The sequence below is a fragment of the Oppia nitens genome, unplaced genomic scaffold (assembly GCF_028296485.1).
Source record: "Oppia nitens isolate AA-2021 unplaced genomic scaffold, nextdenovo-longstitch-racon4-pilon3 scaffold17_pilon_pilon_pilon, whole genome shotgun sequence".
In the NCBI taxonomy this organism is placed as follows: domain Eukaryota; kingdom Metazoa; phylum Arthropoda; class Arachnida; order Sarcoptiformes; family Oppiidae; genus Oppia; species Oppia nitens.
The window spans coordinates 384367-401219 of record NW_026533196.1 but is presented as its reverse complement, the minus strand read 5'-3'; the positions used below and the strand labels follow the sequence as shown (position 1 = coordinate 401219).

The 16853-nt window shown below is 28.2% G+C and overlaps 2 protein-coding genes across 8 annotated transcripts; both read right to left on the bottom strand.

Annotated features, from left to right (window-relative positions):
* Positions 1-472: 472 nt before the first annotated feature.
* On the bottom strand, positions 473-4771 carry LOC128965600 (specificity protein transcription factor 3-like). 7 transcript variants are annotated; one of them, XM_054312319.1, is made up of 7 exons: positions 4608-4771; positions 3311-3491; positions 1906-2781; positions 1748-1849; positions 1538-1679; positions 842-1480; positions 473-777 (listed from the first exon to the last, which is right to left on the bottom strand). In XM_054312319.1, exons 2-7 carry the CDS (start codon positions 3368-3370, stop codon positions 548-550), a joined length of 2049 nt encoding a protein of 682 aa, XP_054168294.1. In that variant the 5' UTR covers positions 3371-3491; positions 4608-4771; the 3' UTR covers positions 473-547. The 7 variants fall into 7 exon arrangements, with proteins under 7 accessions (XP_054168294.1, XP_054168291.1, XP_054168296.1 ...); XM_054312316.1 differs by having other exon boundaries at positions 842-1679; XM_054312321.1 differs by having other exon boundaries at positions 842-1679; positions 1906-2478.
* A 2413-nt stretch (positions 4772-7184) lies between these two features.
* On the bottom strand, positions 7185-16032 carry LOC128965380 (obg-like ATPase 1). The gene is made up of 12 exons (XM_054312064.1): positions 15753-16032; positions 15600-15682; positions 14569-14629; positions 11775-11902; positions 10376-10548; positions 10241-10318; positions 10079-10176; positions 9570-9710; positions 7767-7815; positions 7614-7661; positions 7431-7553; positions 7185-7356 (listed from the first exon to the last, which is right to left on the bottom strand). Exons 1-12 carry the CDS (start codon positions 15851-15853, stop codon positions 7249-7251), a joined length of 1191 nt encoding a protein of 396 aa, XP_054168039.1. The 5' UTR covers positions 15854-16032; the 3' UTR covers positions 7185-7248.
* Between the last annotated feature and the right edge of the window lie 821 nt (positions 16033-16853).

The window sequence follows — 16853 nt, the reverse complement described above, 5'->3', positions numbered from 1 at the left end:
AAAATTATAACAAAAAAAATATCGACAATTATTATCTTAAAAATTAATAATATATTCTCTAAAAATTTAGTTTTCAATTTAATCGTAAAAAACTTGTTTTAACAATTTAGATCATTAAATAATAATATTAAATAATAATTTTATCAATAGATATATTTGTTATTTAAAATTTATATTATTAATAGTATATAATAATTACTCGATTTAAAAATGAGATGTAATAATAATAATAATAATAAAATATGAAATGACATTCAAATGGAATACAATTGATTTTAACGCCAATTATTTAGTGAAAAAATATGTATTTTGTGTTTTATGAATAAATGATTGAAAATGTGATAAAATGTAAAAAAATTAATTTAAAATTTTTTATAAATGAATAAATATTTACTAATAATAATAATAATGATTTCTAGTGTGTATTTATAATTATTAATAAAATATATACTCTTTAATATATATATTTATAAATATATATATAATTTAATAAACTTCAAGTCTCTATAAAATAACTAAAATTAGTCAACAATAAGATCACTCAAAGCTATTGTGATGTCAGTGTCTCAGAGTTAGCATCACTTGCGTTCTCATTAATAGCCAAATCTGTTTGTTCCGAATCAATGGTTAGATTATCATTATTGGTAACCGTAAGTGAATTGTCTTCACTTTGTTGTTGATTAACTTTCTTTGCCTGATGTGTCTTCAAATGTTTAGATAAGTGATCGCTTCTCATAAAACGCTTCAGACATTCAGCGCATTGAAACCGTTTTTCGCCTAAATATAAAACAACAGTAATTATAAATATTTTTTTACCTAATAATCATTTAACACAACAAACCGGTATGTGTTCGCCGATGTCTTTGTAATTCATCAGAACGGGTGAACCGTTTGCCACAGAAAAGCCAATTGCAAACAAAAGGTCGTTCTCCTGTATGCCACCTGAGATGTGCCCTCAAATGAGATGTCTTTCCATAAACTTTATTACAGCCGGGAATATGACAGATGTGTTGTTTCTTTTTTGTTTCGCTATTTCTTCCCTCGCCATCCCTACAGTTAGGACAAGTACAGGCCACTCGTCTCATTTTACGTCCGGTTCCCGGTTCACTGCCTGGCGTAGCTGTTCCATCAGTAGTAGGAGTGGCGGTAAAAGAGCCCTGAATAGCATTCTGAACGGCAACATTGGGTGTGGAGACGAGTTGCCATTTAGTCGGATCATTTGGGTCCTGTTGTATTTGTTGGGTAACAAACTGTCCTGCATTTGCAATTTGAATGGCTTGTACTGGACTTAATGGTCCAACTTGTTGACCAGTACTGGTCGGAACATTGGCCACGATGTTACCCGAGGGAGTAATACTTAAGCTTTGAAGTTGCGCTGGAGTAGCGGTAATCATCTGCTGTTGACCCCCGCCTTGCAATTGAATTGTTTGAAGACCTCCGACCCCTTGCACTTGAATCACATTTTGAGCTGTTCTTAAACCTATCAGTAATTTAATCATATAATCATTTATATAAATAAAATCATTAAATATAATACCTCCTAATCCCTGAATATTCAACGAATTTGTCGGCCAAACGGGTGCTGATATAAGTTGACCGATTTGACCGTTAGGTAACTGTACATTTGCCAGTACTGTTTGGCCGGCGTTATTGGACGTAACAGTCGAAGCGTTATTACTCTTTAATTTAATAATTATATTATAATCATATTTAAAAATAAATACAACTTTATATATGATATCATTACTTGATTTGTTTGATTATTTGTGTTGTTTTCAGTTCCCGGTTCTTGTTTGATGGCTGTTTGTGTATTGTTTGCTTGTGATACTTGAATCGGTGCCATTTGCACCTGTATTTAACAAATATTAATAATCATATTACAAGATCTATATCATATTTGAATACCTGTTGCATTTGAGGAACTACTTGTGCTGTCAATTGCTGGATATTAGAGGCGTTGAGAGATTGAAGCGCTTGAATCGGTAAATGAATTGTTTGTAGAATAGTTTGTCCATTTTGTGTAGAAATTGCCTGAACGGGAATCGTTTGTTGGACAGGCAATTGATATGTCTGTACAACATTTCCCTGTCTTACGGCAACAGTTTGACCGGGAGATGCATACTGTCCTAGCGATACATTTCCAATTCCGGGTATAAAAACTGTTTGTTGTGCCGCTTGTTGTTGTTGTTGTTGCTGTGCATTCTGTTGTCTTACAACTGTTTGATTGGGTGACGACAACAACTGATTGCCAGATAATTGGATGGCCTGTTGAGCTCCAGGAATAAAGATGGCTTCCTGACCATCGATCTGAAGTTGCTGCGGCTGAAGAATGCTATAAATGCCAGCATTGGTGGCAGCCGTTTGCGAGAATAGCTGAGTAGCATTGGATAAGGCATTTGTATTATGATTGGTGGCCACTGAAGTTATCGCTTTGGTTAGTGTTCCCACATTACCAGCACTGCTTACGGCCGACACAACCTGTGGATTGAGTTGAGTGACAGTTCCGTCAGGATTTAGTACTCCAAGCGTTTGTCCGGAGTGGACAGGGATTAAGTGCGCAAAGTCTGAAGCCTGAATCACTTGATTCTGGCCGACAAGCTTTACAGTAGTGGTGGCCGCGTTAGGTTGACCGCTGCCCTCAGCCGACAGTTCACTAGGAGAACCTATTTTACTACAAGTGGCCGCTAATAGAGCTAAAGGTGACGGTTGTTGTTGTTGATGATTACCCGATGATTGACTCTGTTGTTGGGTTTGACTCTGACTTTGGCTTTGCGAAGAGTCCTATCATTTAGAGGTTAGAGTAAAGGCGGGGTTAGATCATAGTCTTGTTGGGAGGGGTCGTACACTTGGATACAGTGCTGGGAGGGGTAGGCACTCCCAACACACCGTCGGGTCAGACAAGAGCACAGCAGTACAACACCAACACTGCCTAAGAGGTGGAGAACCGCACATATCATCAAAACATAACTTTATATCTACCACTGCTATACCATTACAAGTGCCTCAGCATTGCTATCGATTAAACAATTGCTTTACTATTACATAGCATAGCACTGGCAGCTCATTAGTCTTGTTAGAGATGCTAGCGATTGGCTACCAGTCCTCTCATCCCTAATCATACTTTGCATTCACACAACTCTTTACCGTTAACTTTGATACCATCCTTACAGATGACATATCACATAATCATATGTTTATCACTACCACTACCCATAAGGTCTAACCCTAACTCATGTCTCAATCAACGGCAAAACACATGTCTCTCATATGACCAGAAAAAAAGACAATTCAATGTCCAAGAAGTCAATACCTGATTATCATTGACGACAAATTCGTCCACCGATTGGTTGCCATTAGTCGTTGAACTCATCACTTGTCAACTCATATATAAACAACTTTTTTTTGTATAACTATTAATAGTTAATATAATACAGGTATGGCTTTGTTAGGGCTTTCCACTCAACACAACAACAATGCTATTCATAACTAATCTATTAATTAATAAGTTATCAAAATTATAATAACAATTAATATAATAATAATTAGTATATAATTAATATAAATATTTAATAAATAAATAGTAAATCAAAATAAGTTGTAATAAGTATTGAATGAGAGTTGAAATGTTGTATTATTTAGGCGTTGGGTTAGTTTGAGTGTATGTGTGCTCCACCTGAACGTTGGGTATGGCTTTCAATAGGACTTACTATGGATTGTATGTATGAATGTATGTATGGGTTGTATATATGGGTTGACTATTCAACCAAAAGGCACCACAAAGAGGACGAACACCACTTCACTCCGTCGCACCCAATATTCATACACCAAAACATATAGTCCTTACATGACTTACCATTATTTACATCCATATCATTGATACTAACTGTCCAAACACTGTCCATAGTGTCAGTGATGGACACTAATTGTTATCAAATCATTGATTGCATAGAAAATCAATTGATAATCAATTAAATACAATTGCAATACAATGAGTGCGTAATAATACATGTAGTCATGCAATGAGTGTATGGATTGCCATATATTAAGCATTCAATCACTACTACAGAGTGTCTCAAAATTTAGGCTTAAATTTGATAAATATTTTCAATTATTTTATTATTATTTCATTGATTTTAATAATCAATTAAACATTATTTGCATTTTATTAGCCATACATTAGAGTCCAAAACAATTGATAAATGCATTTGTTATACAAATAAATATAATAAATATTAAATAAAAATGAGAAATGAGTTCAATATATGTGAGACGTGGCGGTCAGTCATAGCTATACAAGTGCTGTATATATACAGTATGTCTTATAGAGCACTGGTATGTATGGAAGGGAACAACCATTGGGAACGACCTCAAGTATGCGGAGGCGTTCACAGCGCTTATTATAATATGCCATTCAATTGTCGGGACTGTTGTGGCCTAACCCGACTCGTGTGGCCACACGTGTGACACACCCTTCCCATTGACTGACACTCCAAGCAATACAAAGTGTACATCACTTACACTCATAACACACACACAGACACACCAAACAATTGTCACAATCGTTATAATCACTACAATCAATGCAAATGTATATTAATTTTGCTTACCTTAAGATCAGTTGACATAATTATGACGATTCAAGTGATTAATAAACAGTTTAAGCATTGAATGATCAATAGGTTAGACCAGTTGTCATACATTTGGGCCAACACTCAGATATACAGACAAACAGTCAGACATTGAATACATTATTACATAACATATTATACGACATATTATATTATATATTGATTCATATCATTGACTCAATTCATTCATTCATATATCCATTGCATACACACATTCATACAACAAGTTTATAACAATCATTGCTTTTATTTTTACAAATTATATTCAATTTTACAAAATTATCAAAATTGTCGAAAAGATTTCTTAATATAATATTAATTTAGTAGTACTTTAGTACTGTATTTCAAATGTATTCCCTTATAAATTAGGAAAATATTTAAAACAATTGTTTAAATAAAAATTCAAATATTTATAATATAATAATATTTTTCTATAAAAATTTTGATACACTTATAGTACCTGGATAATATATTGTATTTATCATATGTTTAGTCAATCAGTAGATAATAATCAATTAACCAATAAATCAAATGAAAATTAATGTATTTGAAACAAACTAACGAAAAATAAATAATTAGTTTTTCATTTATTAGTCATTTATAGTTTATTTAGAAACTATAATTTAATCAGTTAATTAAATTATCTAATTGTATTGATTTATTATTTTATTAATTGATTAAAAGTTATAATGATTTTATGATAATTGCATTTTAAGTTAATTTTCAATATAAAATAGTTTTCATGTCAAATCTAATATAACTTTATTATTAAAATTAATTAAAATTATATAAATATAATATTTGCTTTTTAAATAATTTAAGTTATTATATAAACTAATCGGGAATTTATTCAAATGAAGGTAAATATATAATAAGCAGATATTAACTTAAAATTTTAATATTAATACTAAATATTTGTATGTAAATTATATAATAAGATAATATCACTAATTTATATACTAATTGCAATATAAGTTGATTTATTGGTTTATAAATGATTAGTTGATATTTTAATATTTATTTTTAATTTATTTGTCAAACATTTTTAAAAATATAATCTAATAATTATCATTGGGTTATGTAATCATTAGTGTCTTGATTTCCAACTAAAAAAATTATTTTGTCGGTTCAACGCTTATAACTGGGACTTAGTATGTCCACCGAAGTTGACCAGTGGACGCTATTTCCGAAATTTTATTATAACTATAAATAACTATTTGTTGGGTTAGAAACTATAAAAACTTATAAATAATTATTTCATTGATTTTGAAAAATATAAGCATTAATTTGTAAAATATTGCACAAATATATGTAAAAACAAAAAGTAATAGTTATATAAATTATATAAAATCTGTAAACTGTTATCAACTCATATTACTTTTTTAACAATAGAAATAATTAGTTTATTTATATAAATATAGAGAAGGTTTGTTTGTAACGTTTAGTACTAAATATTATAGCAATACATTTCAATCACATGTTTAGCACTAAATATAGCCAATAAATACGTAAAACAATAAAGCAATGATTGAAAGTTTATTTTATTGTCTATAAAAGCGCGCAAATTTAGGGTATAGTTATTTGAATACATTTTTTATGGACACTATAATAGCATTACAAAAAAACCTTTGCAAACAAACCTTCTCTATATTAAACCATTTTTGTAAATATGCTGAAAACAAGTGAATTATATATCTGTTGAAATATTTATAAGATAATAAATAACTATTTCAATAACTATTTGGCTTTTTTGGCAATTATATACAACTATTTAATACAGTTTAAATAACTATTTTAACAACTATTTGACTTTTTTTAGTAACTATTATAACAACTATTTAATAGAGTATAAAAAATTATTAATCAATACACTAGTAATCATTCAATATATTGTTTAAATGTTTATCCATGAGATGTCACACTATGTATTGAACTCTATTTTATCAACAATTTTAGTCAATAAACTATTTGACTGTTCAGTCAACAGATACCACTATATTTGACAATAACTATAAAACTTTGTATTAGTTTTTTATACAGTATTTTAATGGTTTTATAAATACTATTTTAATTTGATATATAATAAAATTCTTTAATTTAAAATTAATTTCAATATTTAAAAAATACAAATAATATAAACAATTTGCACATATCTTGGGTGTCATTAAAACTCCGACCGAACCTATCATATAGTTTACAGCACTGTTGGTCTCAATAACTACAAGACTATGAGTATTAGTGATGTGATGTGTGCTGAGAGCCACCGAAACCATATCGATATCGTACAGCACTTCACTATATTTGTGATTTTAAGTGTATTTAATTAAAGTATTTTTTACTTAAATTATTTAATATGTGTGAAACAACTGCAAAAACACCAGAAAAATAATAATAATTATTATTATTATATTATTATTGCATTACAGGTAATTGTAGAGAAAGTAATTTATATCATATAAATTTAATCATATATTTGTATAAAAAATTGAATTCAAAATAAAATATAATAAATGACATTTAGTATGCTTTATAAAAACAATTTATTGTTGAAATGCAAAACTTGTTGCAATTAATTTCAGTGACAATTTAAAAATTTAATTAAATTAAATCTAATAAAATGTTATTTCTTTTTTGCTTGAAGTCCGGCGCCGGCGTTAAACTTAAACAAAATGATGTCTCCGTCCTCTACCACATAATTTCTTCCCTGTTGTCTGTATTTGCCGGCGCTCTGCAAACAAATCAATTGATAAATGAAATCCAAAAGCGAAACAAAAAAAAAGTGGTATATATTGAGTGCCTTACTTTACAGGCAGCCTCTGATCCTTCTTCCTTGAAGTCATCAAACTTCATGACTTCAGCCATAATGAAACCCTTTTCAAAGTCGGTGTGAATACGACCGGCCGCTTGTGGAGCTTTAGTCTCTTTCTATAGACAGGTAATCATTGTTTTATTTGCAATATCACATACAATACAAATGATAAATACCTGTATAGTCCAGGCTTTAACCTCATCCTTACCAGAAGTAAAGAAGTACTAGAAATCAAAATACAATTAAATAATTAATGTAATATAGATGTCATAAACAGTGTAAACTAACATTTATTAGTTATTATATTATCAATAAAAAATAGTAATCACCTGAAGTTGAAGTGCTTTATAACCGGTTGTTATAATTTTGTCCAAAGCACTGAAATATACACAAATGTTAACGAATAGCAAATATTTGATTAAATATGAAAATAACAAACAACTAAATTGAATTTAAACAAAATTATGTGAAAATATCAATATTTAAGAAACTTATATTATGTTAGTGTTTGCTATAATGATATACTTTAAAGTAAGATAATTATAGATTGGTTTGAATGTGAAACTTAAAATATAAGTTTTATGTTTTAAAATTGAATAAATTTTATAATCAATTGAGAAATATTAATGATAGCAATAAGAAAAACAGTAAAAACTGCGCTAAAATAGACTATCTTTCAATAAAACGTCGATTTTTTCAAAGAAAACGCTAAATAAATGAAATTAAATAAAGCGATAAATAAATTACTTATTTTAGATCACGTATTTGGCCCTACGTTTACATTGGGAATCAATGAGTAAATGTAAAGTTAGGAAAAAAGTTAAAATGCATTTATGTTCACAAAAACTATTGGAAACTCCGACTGAAGTGAGCCTTAATTATAGGGTAAAGCATGTAATCAGCAGTAAATCACTGGTCTTTCAGTGCCGTCATTGGCGTCATTCGCGGAAAGAGCGCATCCATTGAGTCCATCCAAACAGTCAGTCACTACTACTATAAGCCATTGAAACTCTTTCTTTGAGAACAAACACCACTTATAAGAGATTTCACATCTGAAAGAACAACAATTCTTCTAATATTTTGTTCTTTAATTACTTCAAACAATGAACACTATGAGCGGTCAAGAGGTGATGATTATAGAGTTAATCGTAAAAAAGCAGTTCCGCTATAATTATCGATAAAACCTATTCTTTTATTGCGAAGGATGTCATCAAATATATACTGACATAAGTTTACACTAACAGTACCTCAACTCTCATCAAAAAAAAAAAAAAAAAATTCACTAACAATTCATTGACATCTCATTAGATTCAACACAAATCCACTAAATTCTCTATTCTTTTCATTTTGACTTAAATTTTTGTCGTCGATAACAATGGAAAGTCGGTGTCATTGATAGCCCATTCAAATATCGTCTGACAGAAGATTAAATCTAAACAACATTTTCAGATGACATCTAAGTTAGAAGTATTTGGTTTTTAATACAATTATTGATAACATTGAATGACAAGCGTTTCTAATGGAGTTATGTTTTGAATAATAGACAGATTAGTAGGACTTCTCGTCAGTCACTAATCTCTCGGACTAACAGTGTGTCCGATCAAACAGTTTTCAATGAGTTGTATCATTTGAGTCAACTATAGTCACTGAAAGCTTAGATTATAATTTATAAATCATTACTTTTATAAAACTTTTTTTCAGTAGACATTATGCTAACATTTTTGTACTTAACTTTCATATGAATGGCATTTTTGTGAATTACAGTCAAAAAAATATGAATGATGTAAAACATGAAATAAATGGTTTCAAATCAATAATTTGAGCAAAAATTATAAAAATATATAACACATGTTATGTAAATAAGTGTTGAGGGAACAGGGCTTAAAGTTTCCTATATTATTATATACAATACATACAGTATTGGGAGTCAATTGAAATCCGCACAAACCCTGAGAGTAACCCTAATGTATAGCAGTGTAATATACGGTACAGTATATATTATATACCACTAAATATAATATTAATATATCAATTCAAAAGCAAATGCAGAAAAAATCTTAATATATATATAAAGTGTATTTAAGAGTTAATCAAATGCGAAATGTCATGAAATATTAATAAATGTGTTAAACCTTTGTGTCTTATTTTCATCTAAAAATCGTTGTTTATCTTCAGCACTCATTGAGACCAGTTTGGTCTCGACAATACCACTGAATAGTATGACAGCAGCTCCGGAATCATTAGTATCGATCCATTCCTTCATTTTGATGAGCCTATAGTATATAATATAACATTAATAAATCAAATCATATTGTTTCATATGAGTCATTGTTGGACACAATGACCTGAACTGAGGGCACGGGAGTGACACTCATTAGAGTCATTAGAAAGTTATTATTTGAAAACACGGTTCACATTGCAATCATATGGCAAACAATATATGGTTTCAAATGACTAAAAGGTTTGCTTTCATATACCCGATGGACTTCTCAAATGACTGCAATACTCACTCATTCATTAGTATTAAAGCAATCAATGAACAGATGTTCACATATAATCTTATGGTATATTCATAACATATTAGCCTTAAAGGGGTTAATGTAATAATAGTCTAAACATAATAAATAACTAAATAACTGACCACTTGTTCTTCTTGCGGATGAAATCTTTCTCCGATAAGTTTATCAAATAAATCATTGGTTTTGATGTTAAAAACAAGTATTTGTTTAGGATTTCAATCTAATAAATATATATATGATTAGTGATATCATTAACAATCAATTGTCAATCAATCAATGGTTACATCGTTGCCATTCCATTCACCATATCTGATGTGTTTCTTCTCATCCACTAATAGTTGCTTTATTTTCATTAGGATATCCTAACAAATATAAATTTTTAGTCAATATAAACAAATTTAAATAATAATATCACTAACATATTCAGCTTTGTCTTTTTTATCACCCCTGAGCACAGTTTTACCCAATTTGTCGATGGATGCCATCAACTGTTCTTCATCTTTAAGTCTAAGTTCTTCGTTGATTATCTCAATATCTCGAACAGGATTGACATCTCCCTCGACATGAATTACATTGTCGTCTTCAAAGGCTCCTAAACCATAATAATACTATTGTTTATTCAATTCTCAACTCATTTACTAAACTAACTTTTTTTAATTAATAAATAAACTCAAAGGTATTAATATTTAAAAAAAATATATATATTTAAAAAAATAAATAGAAACTAAAAAAATTATAATTAGTAGCAAACATGTCAAAAATAACATCAATGTAAGGGAACACCATATTTAGATCCTCAAAAACAATAACTAGAGTTCAATACAATGTTTCATATAAATCAATACACCCTCTGATGCCTACCAGTCCTTTTTGACACAACCTATAATTTGGTGAACAAGACCTAAGAGATGGATCACATTTGAGTTACAATGCATCACATCATAACAAAAATTAACTACAATATAGAGTGGAGTGCTATTTGCTATAATAAATAACCAAATAATAAAATAAATGTTTCATATAATAAGTAATGCTCTAATATATTGGTCGGCCATTCAAACGATACATTTATAACTGACTTAAGGCTAAACGTATATTAAAGAAAATGCTATACTTTTACGTTTCATTTATTTTATGATCAATTTCTTAAGTGTGTTTAGAGTTAACTATTATGTGTAAAGACCTCAATATCCAACCAAGTTATATATGATGCGCCTCCACAAGAGTCCACTCCACCCAATATTAGCATATTTTCATTTAAAAAAATTGAGAATCAGGTGCTGGTGGTCAACAGTGATTGACTACAAATTGATGTTAACATCGATGAAAGCATTTCAATGTAATAAAACAACAATGTGTTGCACAGTTGTATTCGCTACTGAGATATTGTTAAATTCAGGGACACTCATACTAAACACAAGGTTTTAAGAATATACGGTACAATAGTATAGAATATATATATATATGTATATATCGGGTAATTATAAAATAAATCTCTTAAGCTGTCGAACCCCCAGAGCGAGAGGTGTTTCAGTTCGTCCCAAACTCTAATATCAATGATATTTTGCAGATTATTTCAGTCAATATTGACTGTTATAGCGTTACCTTTAGCTAAACATAGAGAAAACTAATATTTAAGTCAACACTTTGTTTAATAATAATGGCATAAAGTGGCACTCAATCGTAACACAAATAAATATTAATATTATTATATATTTAGTGCTTTAATGTTATTTTAAATATTGTCTAAAGTTTATAATTATTATATATTTTATTATTTAACTAATAATATCAATATATAACTAATAGAAAACTCACTGCAGAGATGAAAGATCGCATCACAGGCTTTAATGTGTGAAAGGAAGGCATTTCCGAGTCCCTGTCCTTCACTCGCACCCTTTACCAGACCAGCGATATCGACCACATTAAGAAAGGCCGGGACTTTGCTGTTAATAATAAATAATATAAAAATAATTGTTATAATTGTTATTTATATTATATAAATAAAAAACTATTAATGTGGCAAACAATCTGTAGAGAGGGAGGGTATTACTCGCCTCTCAGTTCAAGTCAGACAAACTATAGTTATTGTGAAATAACTAGAAATAGCCGTTTTAAGAGAAGAAGTCAGTCTTATTATAAAATGTAATTTAAGTCAAACGTGTCTATCATTTATTAAACGCCAAAGAATTTTAAACGTTTTGTTGGGTCTGAAAAACAAAGTATTTTTAAGAGCCGATCCCTAAACAGACAGTACTTTAAGAGATTCTCATATACTGTACTGTAATGTAATAAATAATGATTTGACACTTTGCTGTTCAACAGACATGTAATGCAATTTGAAACCAGATTTGTTTCATTATAATTAAAGTATACTATTTCTGACACCATTTAAACAATTAGTCGATGTTTTCAAAAGTAATCATCGATAACAAAATCTAACAATAATTAATCAAATCATTTCTGACATCTAATCAAAAGTAAATTAACTATATATACAATATATGTTTTGATAGAAACTATTTTCCATTTCTATTGTATTCCTTTTATAAAGAAATTATATATTTTAAAAAACAAAATTATAGACTGTTTTAATTAAACATATTTTAATAATAATAATAATATATAAGCACTTTATATACAGTATATTTAGTTTCGTATTATAATTATTGGATACAAGAATATGGAAACACGATTCTGGCACAAACTGGTCTCGTCTTAAGGGTGACCAGTCTTTCATCGCTAAACACAAATTATATTACTTTTGTATCAATTATACCACCAATTGCTAAAAAATAATAGTTATCATCAATAATAACAACTATAAGATCTTATTTTCACACTATTCACGCATTTATTTAATATTATGTTCATTACAATCAAATAAAAATAAAATTTAATAAATTTTCGTAAAATCAGTTTAAATATAACTTTGTTAAAACAAACAAAAACCTTTTTAAAAATTAATTAGCAATAATTTTCTAGTAATAAATTTCATGTAAAATACATAAATGTGTAAATGTTAGCTCTGCATTGACTTTACATAAGTTATACAAAAATATTTAACAAATTGTAGTTTTTGCTAATAAAATGCACTTTTTTAATGAGATTTTATTTATGTAGTATATATATAACGCCATATAATAGTTTGAATGATGTATTGCAGTGTTTTTGGTAGATCTCAATGTCTGATATCTACAAAGTTTTTCTCTTATAAAAAACAAAAGTCAATGTTATCCGTCATCGAAGTCATGATTTATTATTCATACAAAAACTATTGATCAATATTTCAAACAATTTTTCGTATCAAATATTGTTATCATTTTTTCGTTACTAATGTTTGACAAAATACAACAAACTTATTACAACTTATTAGTCATACTTTTATAAATATTAGTACAAAACAATAATCAATTGTCAAAATGAGATTGAATGGCAATATTTTTAAATAATAAAAATCAGTTAATGACTAAATAATTAAATATTAATTTAAAAATAATTGTAGTTATTTAATATAATAGTAGTTCATTATAAGTAATTATGAAAACTTTAAGCTTAATTAAAGTAATTGTATGTTATTTTGATTGAAATAAATTCATCGATGCATTGGTGCCCATCCGTTGTCGTAATAATTAATTTAAATTCAAAAGTATTCATTGCTTTCATTACATAACAAACAACAAAGTTTATAATTAATGTTTATGTTTATAAATTATAATCTAAATTATTAAACATTATATTTCTTATTTAGTGTTTTTAACTTATGAATCATAACATCAATTTCATTGCCATAAAAATATGTGAAAAATGTCAAAATAGCTGTTTTTGAAATATAATTTGAAGCAAAATGAAAATGTTTTTATGGAGGCATTCATCAATGTCTACAACAAATTACTGATAAATTCAGTTAAAACTATAGGTGACAGCCTTTAATTACAAGGATATAAACTATGAGTTAAATATTTGCAATTAATTTCAAAATACATCAAACTATAAGATATTTTCTCCAAATTTGCAGACTTGGCTTAACTATCAATGTTTTACAGTATGTACAGTATATATGGCTTTCGAGAGGCCGACTGCCGACTGACTACATGAGAAGCCATAGACTGTAGACACGATCACAACCAACAGCTTATAAATCATTTGGATTTCAAGTCTTTTGTTTTAATTGCAAACACTTATAGACAGTCAAGACTAGAGTCACGACTCAAGAAAGTGAATCACGACTACAAACAGCTGCTATTGACTGCTATCACTGCTTTCATATCGTTTATACCATTGTCTCAATTATCGCATTTTACACTATTGTCCACATTATTCAATATTTTTGCTTTCATATCATCTTCAAATAAATTGCAATTTTTTCAATTATATTCATATTATATTAAATTCATTAATTTAACCATTCATATAGTCATACATTAATATAACAAATTTATGTTTCATAAATTATAGTACACTTTATTATATAATTGACTATTTGGTTAAATATAAAGAACATTAACACCAACAGTAATATAATAAACATGATTATCAAAAAATTACATTTAATATTAAATTCAAATAACTTCTAATAATATAATATATATATAAATTTATCATTACATACCTGTGAGGTTCAAAGTATTGGCACAAGAAGTCAAACCTATGATCAGGTACTGGAACCCGACGTACCTAAACATTGACAATAAATCTATTAAATCTCATGTTATAAATATATTGTGTAAATAAATAATTTTTAATCTATTGTTTAACTTTAAAAATAATCAATAATTTTTTTAAATAGATTCTCTAAGATTAGTTTCCTGATAATGCAGTTATTAGTTTTGTTACTATAAAAATATTTAAATTATCAACAAATTATGTTAAAAATAACAATAGTATGACAATTAAATTAAAATTTTAAAACGTTGTAATATATATTTTTTATTTAATAATTTCATAACTTTTCAATTAGAGTATTGTGTTATTTTTGGCAATTAGTTATAAAATAATTACTAGTAAATGTGTTTCAATAAAAAAGTTTATTATTAACAAACTGTATATCAGTGTTATTATATAAATTAGCATAAAATTAAAGTGTAATCTCAAGGAAATCAACTTCATTTTGCTAACAATTACTTCATTTGAGTTCATAGTAAGACATTTTTTGCTATGAAATAATTAAACGAAAAAATTATCTCAAATAACGACTGCAATAGTTCTGTCTTATAATTGAGAGAAAGAGAGAAACACATCTCAAGAGCTGACGTTAAGAATTCAATCGAAGGTCAGACCAATTATGGCATCTCTTTTTAAAACTATTTTTTCTTCAGAAATACAACTTATGTCTTGAAAGCTAAAAATATTTGCCAATTATTTCGTCGATATTAAAATCATTTCATAAAACATAACATGTCTTTCAATGTAATAAATCAAATATTTTTTTTGCTATAAATTTTATCAAATTGTTAGTTGTTTTGCTTTTAATCGTTGACTTATATGAAATGTATTTCAAAATTGGCGCACAATTTGTCTGATAAATAGTAAACATGTGTTGTATTGAATTGGGTTGACGTGTATTACAAACTGAAATGTCTTAAAATGGTAATCACTGGTTGGAAGTGATCATAATATAAGATATTTATAAAAAATACTTATTTTCATTCGGATCTATTGTACAAAACGGAAAATTTTCAGCCGCGGCCTCACTTTTGGTTAAGACATTGAAAAATGTAGATTTTCTGTATAATAGATGATAAAGACATTATTTAAGACATGCGATCAACTAATTGGTCACTCAAGTGATAATACCCGACATTAGGGACGCCAACAATGCCGACCTTAAGATTAGTGGACAGTCGGCCTAAAAGTATAGTCTTCGGCGTATCTTTCGATTCCTTCTTTGGCGGCATATCTTTGATTTGCTAATCAATTTAGTTGTGAATTAAGTAAACAATTGATTGATGTCTTGAACACCAAATGACACAAAATATATGATAAAAACCGATTGAAAGACACTTTGTTTTGATTAGTTGTCGGCAAATATGGCGGTTATTGCACAACACGAGGACTGTCTGATTGAGCGCATGCGTCATATAATGTGCTTAAGTATACAATTTGTATACAATATAACAGAAATATTGCAATATTTGTCACTAAATTTATTATTGAACACTTTCTATACAAATAACATTACAGTAAATTTAATACAACTTTTTTTCCTATTTGAATGTCCTATCATTGTTAGCACAGTTAGGAGTCCTAACTTATGACAGTATCGTGTGTTTGATTTGGTTTAATATGTACTGTATATGAAAAGTTTATCCATTATTATATTCATACAAATGACATACAATTTATAAATGTATTCACAAATTGATTCTGTATTTCATACAACAAAACAAATTTAAAATGATTTCAATATTTTAGAAATAATTTATATTATTTAAAAAGTTTTATTAACATTTGAATTAGTATTAGTTTAAGACAATAATTAGCTATAATATTATGGTAATTGAAGTGTAATTTTGGAAATTTGATAAAAAATTGTTGAAAATCGATAGATAAACTTAAGTAAATTGGTTGGCTATAAATTTGTTATATAAATTTATCTATATGTTTGCTAATTAGACAAATAAATATTAAGCAAAAAGTTATAACAAAAAAATTTATCAAAATTTGATCGCAAATGAGATCATAGACCTGAAGAGCTAAATAAAGCTTAAGATGTGATCAGAGGTGCGACCGCTTGTTTGGTGCGGATAATTGCAAATGTCTTTAATCGTTATAATGTTTATAATGAAGATAAATATATCTTTAGGCAAAATGATTTGCATTGTATTGAATTCATCACAAGAGTACCATTGGTTGAAATGCCAGTGAAATCAGCCTTTAATTTGAGATAAACTATAC

Coding starts and splice junctions, on each gene's coding strand:
- LOC128965600 (XM_054312316.1), bottom strand. CDS start 3,370: ATGAGTTCAACGACTAATGGCAACCAATCGGTGGACGAATTTGTCGTC. Junction 2,782..3,310: donor TTGTCGTCAATGATAATCAG/GTATTGACTTCT, acceptor TCTAAATGATAG/GACTCTTCGCAAAGCCAAAG. Junction 778..841: donor ACATCGGCGAACACATACCG/GTTTGTTGTGTT, acceptor TTTTATATTTAG/GCGAAAAACGGTTTCAATGC.
- LOC128965380 (XM_054312064.1), bottom strand. CDS start 15,853: ATGCCGCCAAAGAAGGAATCGAAAGATACGCCGAAGACTATACTTTTA. Junction 10,549..11,774: donor TGCGATCTTTCATCTCTGCA/GTGAGTTTTCTA, acceptor ATTATGGTTTAG/GAGCCTTTGAAGACGACAAT. Junction 7,357..7,430: donor GATCAGAGGCTGCCTGTAAA/GTAAGGCACTCA, acceptor ATTTGTTTGCAG/AGCGCCGGCAAATACAGACA.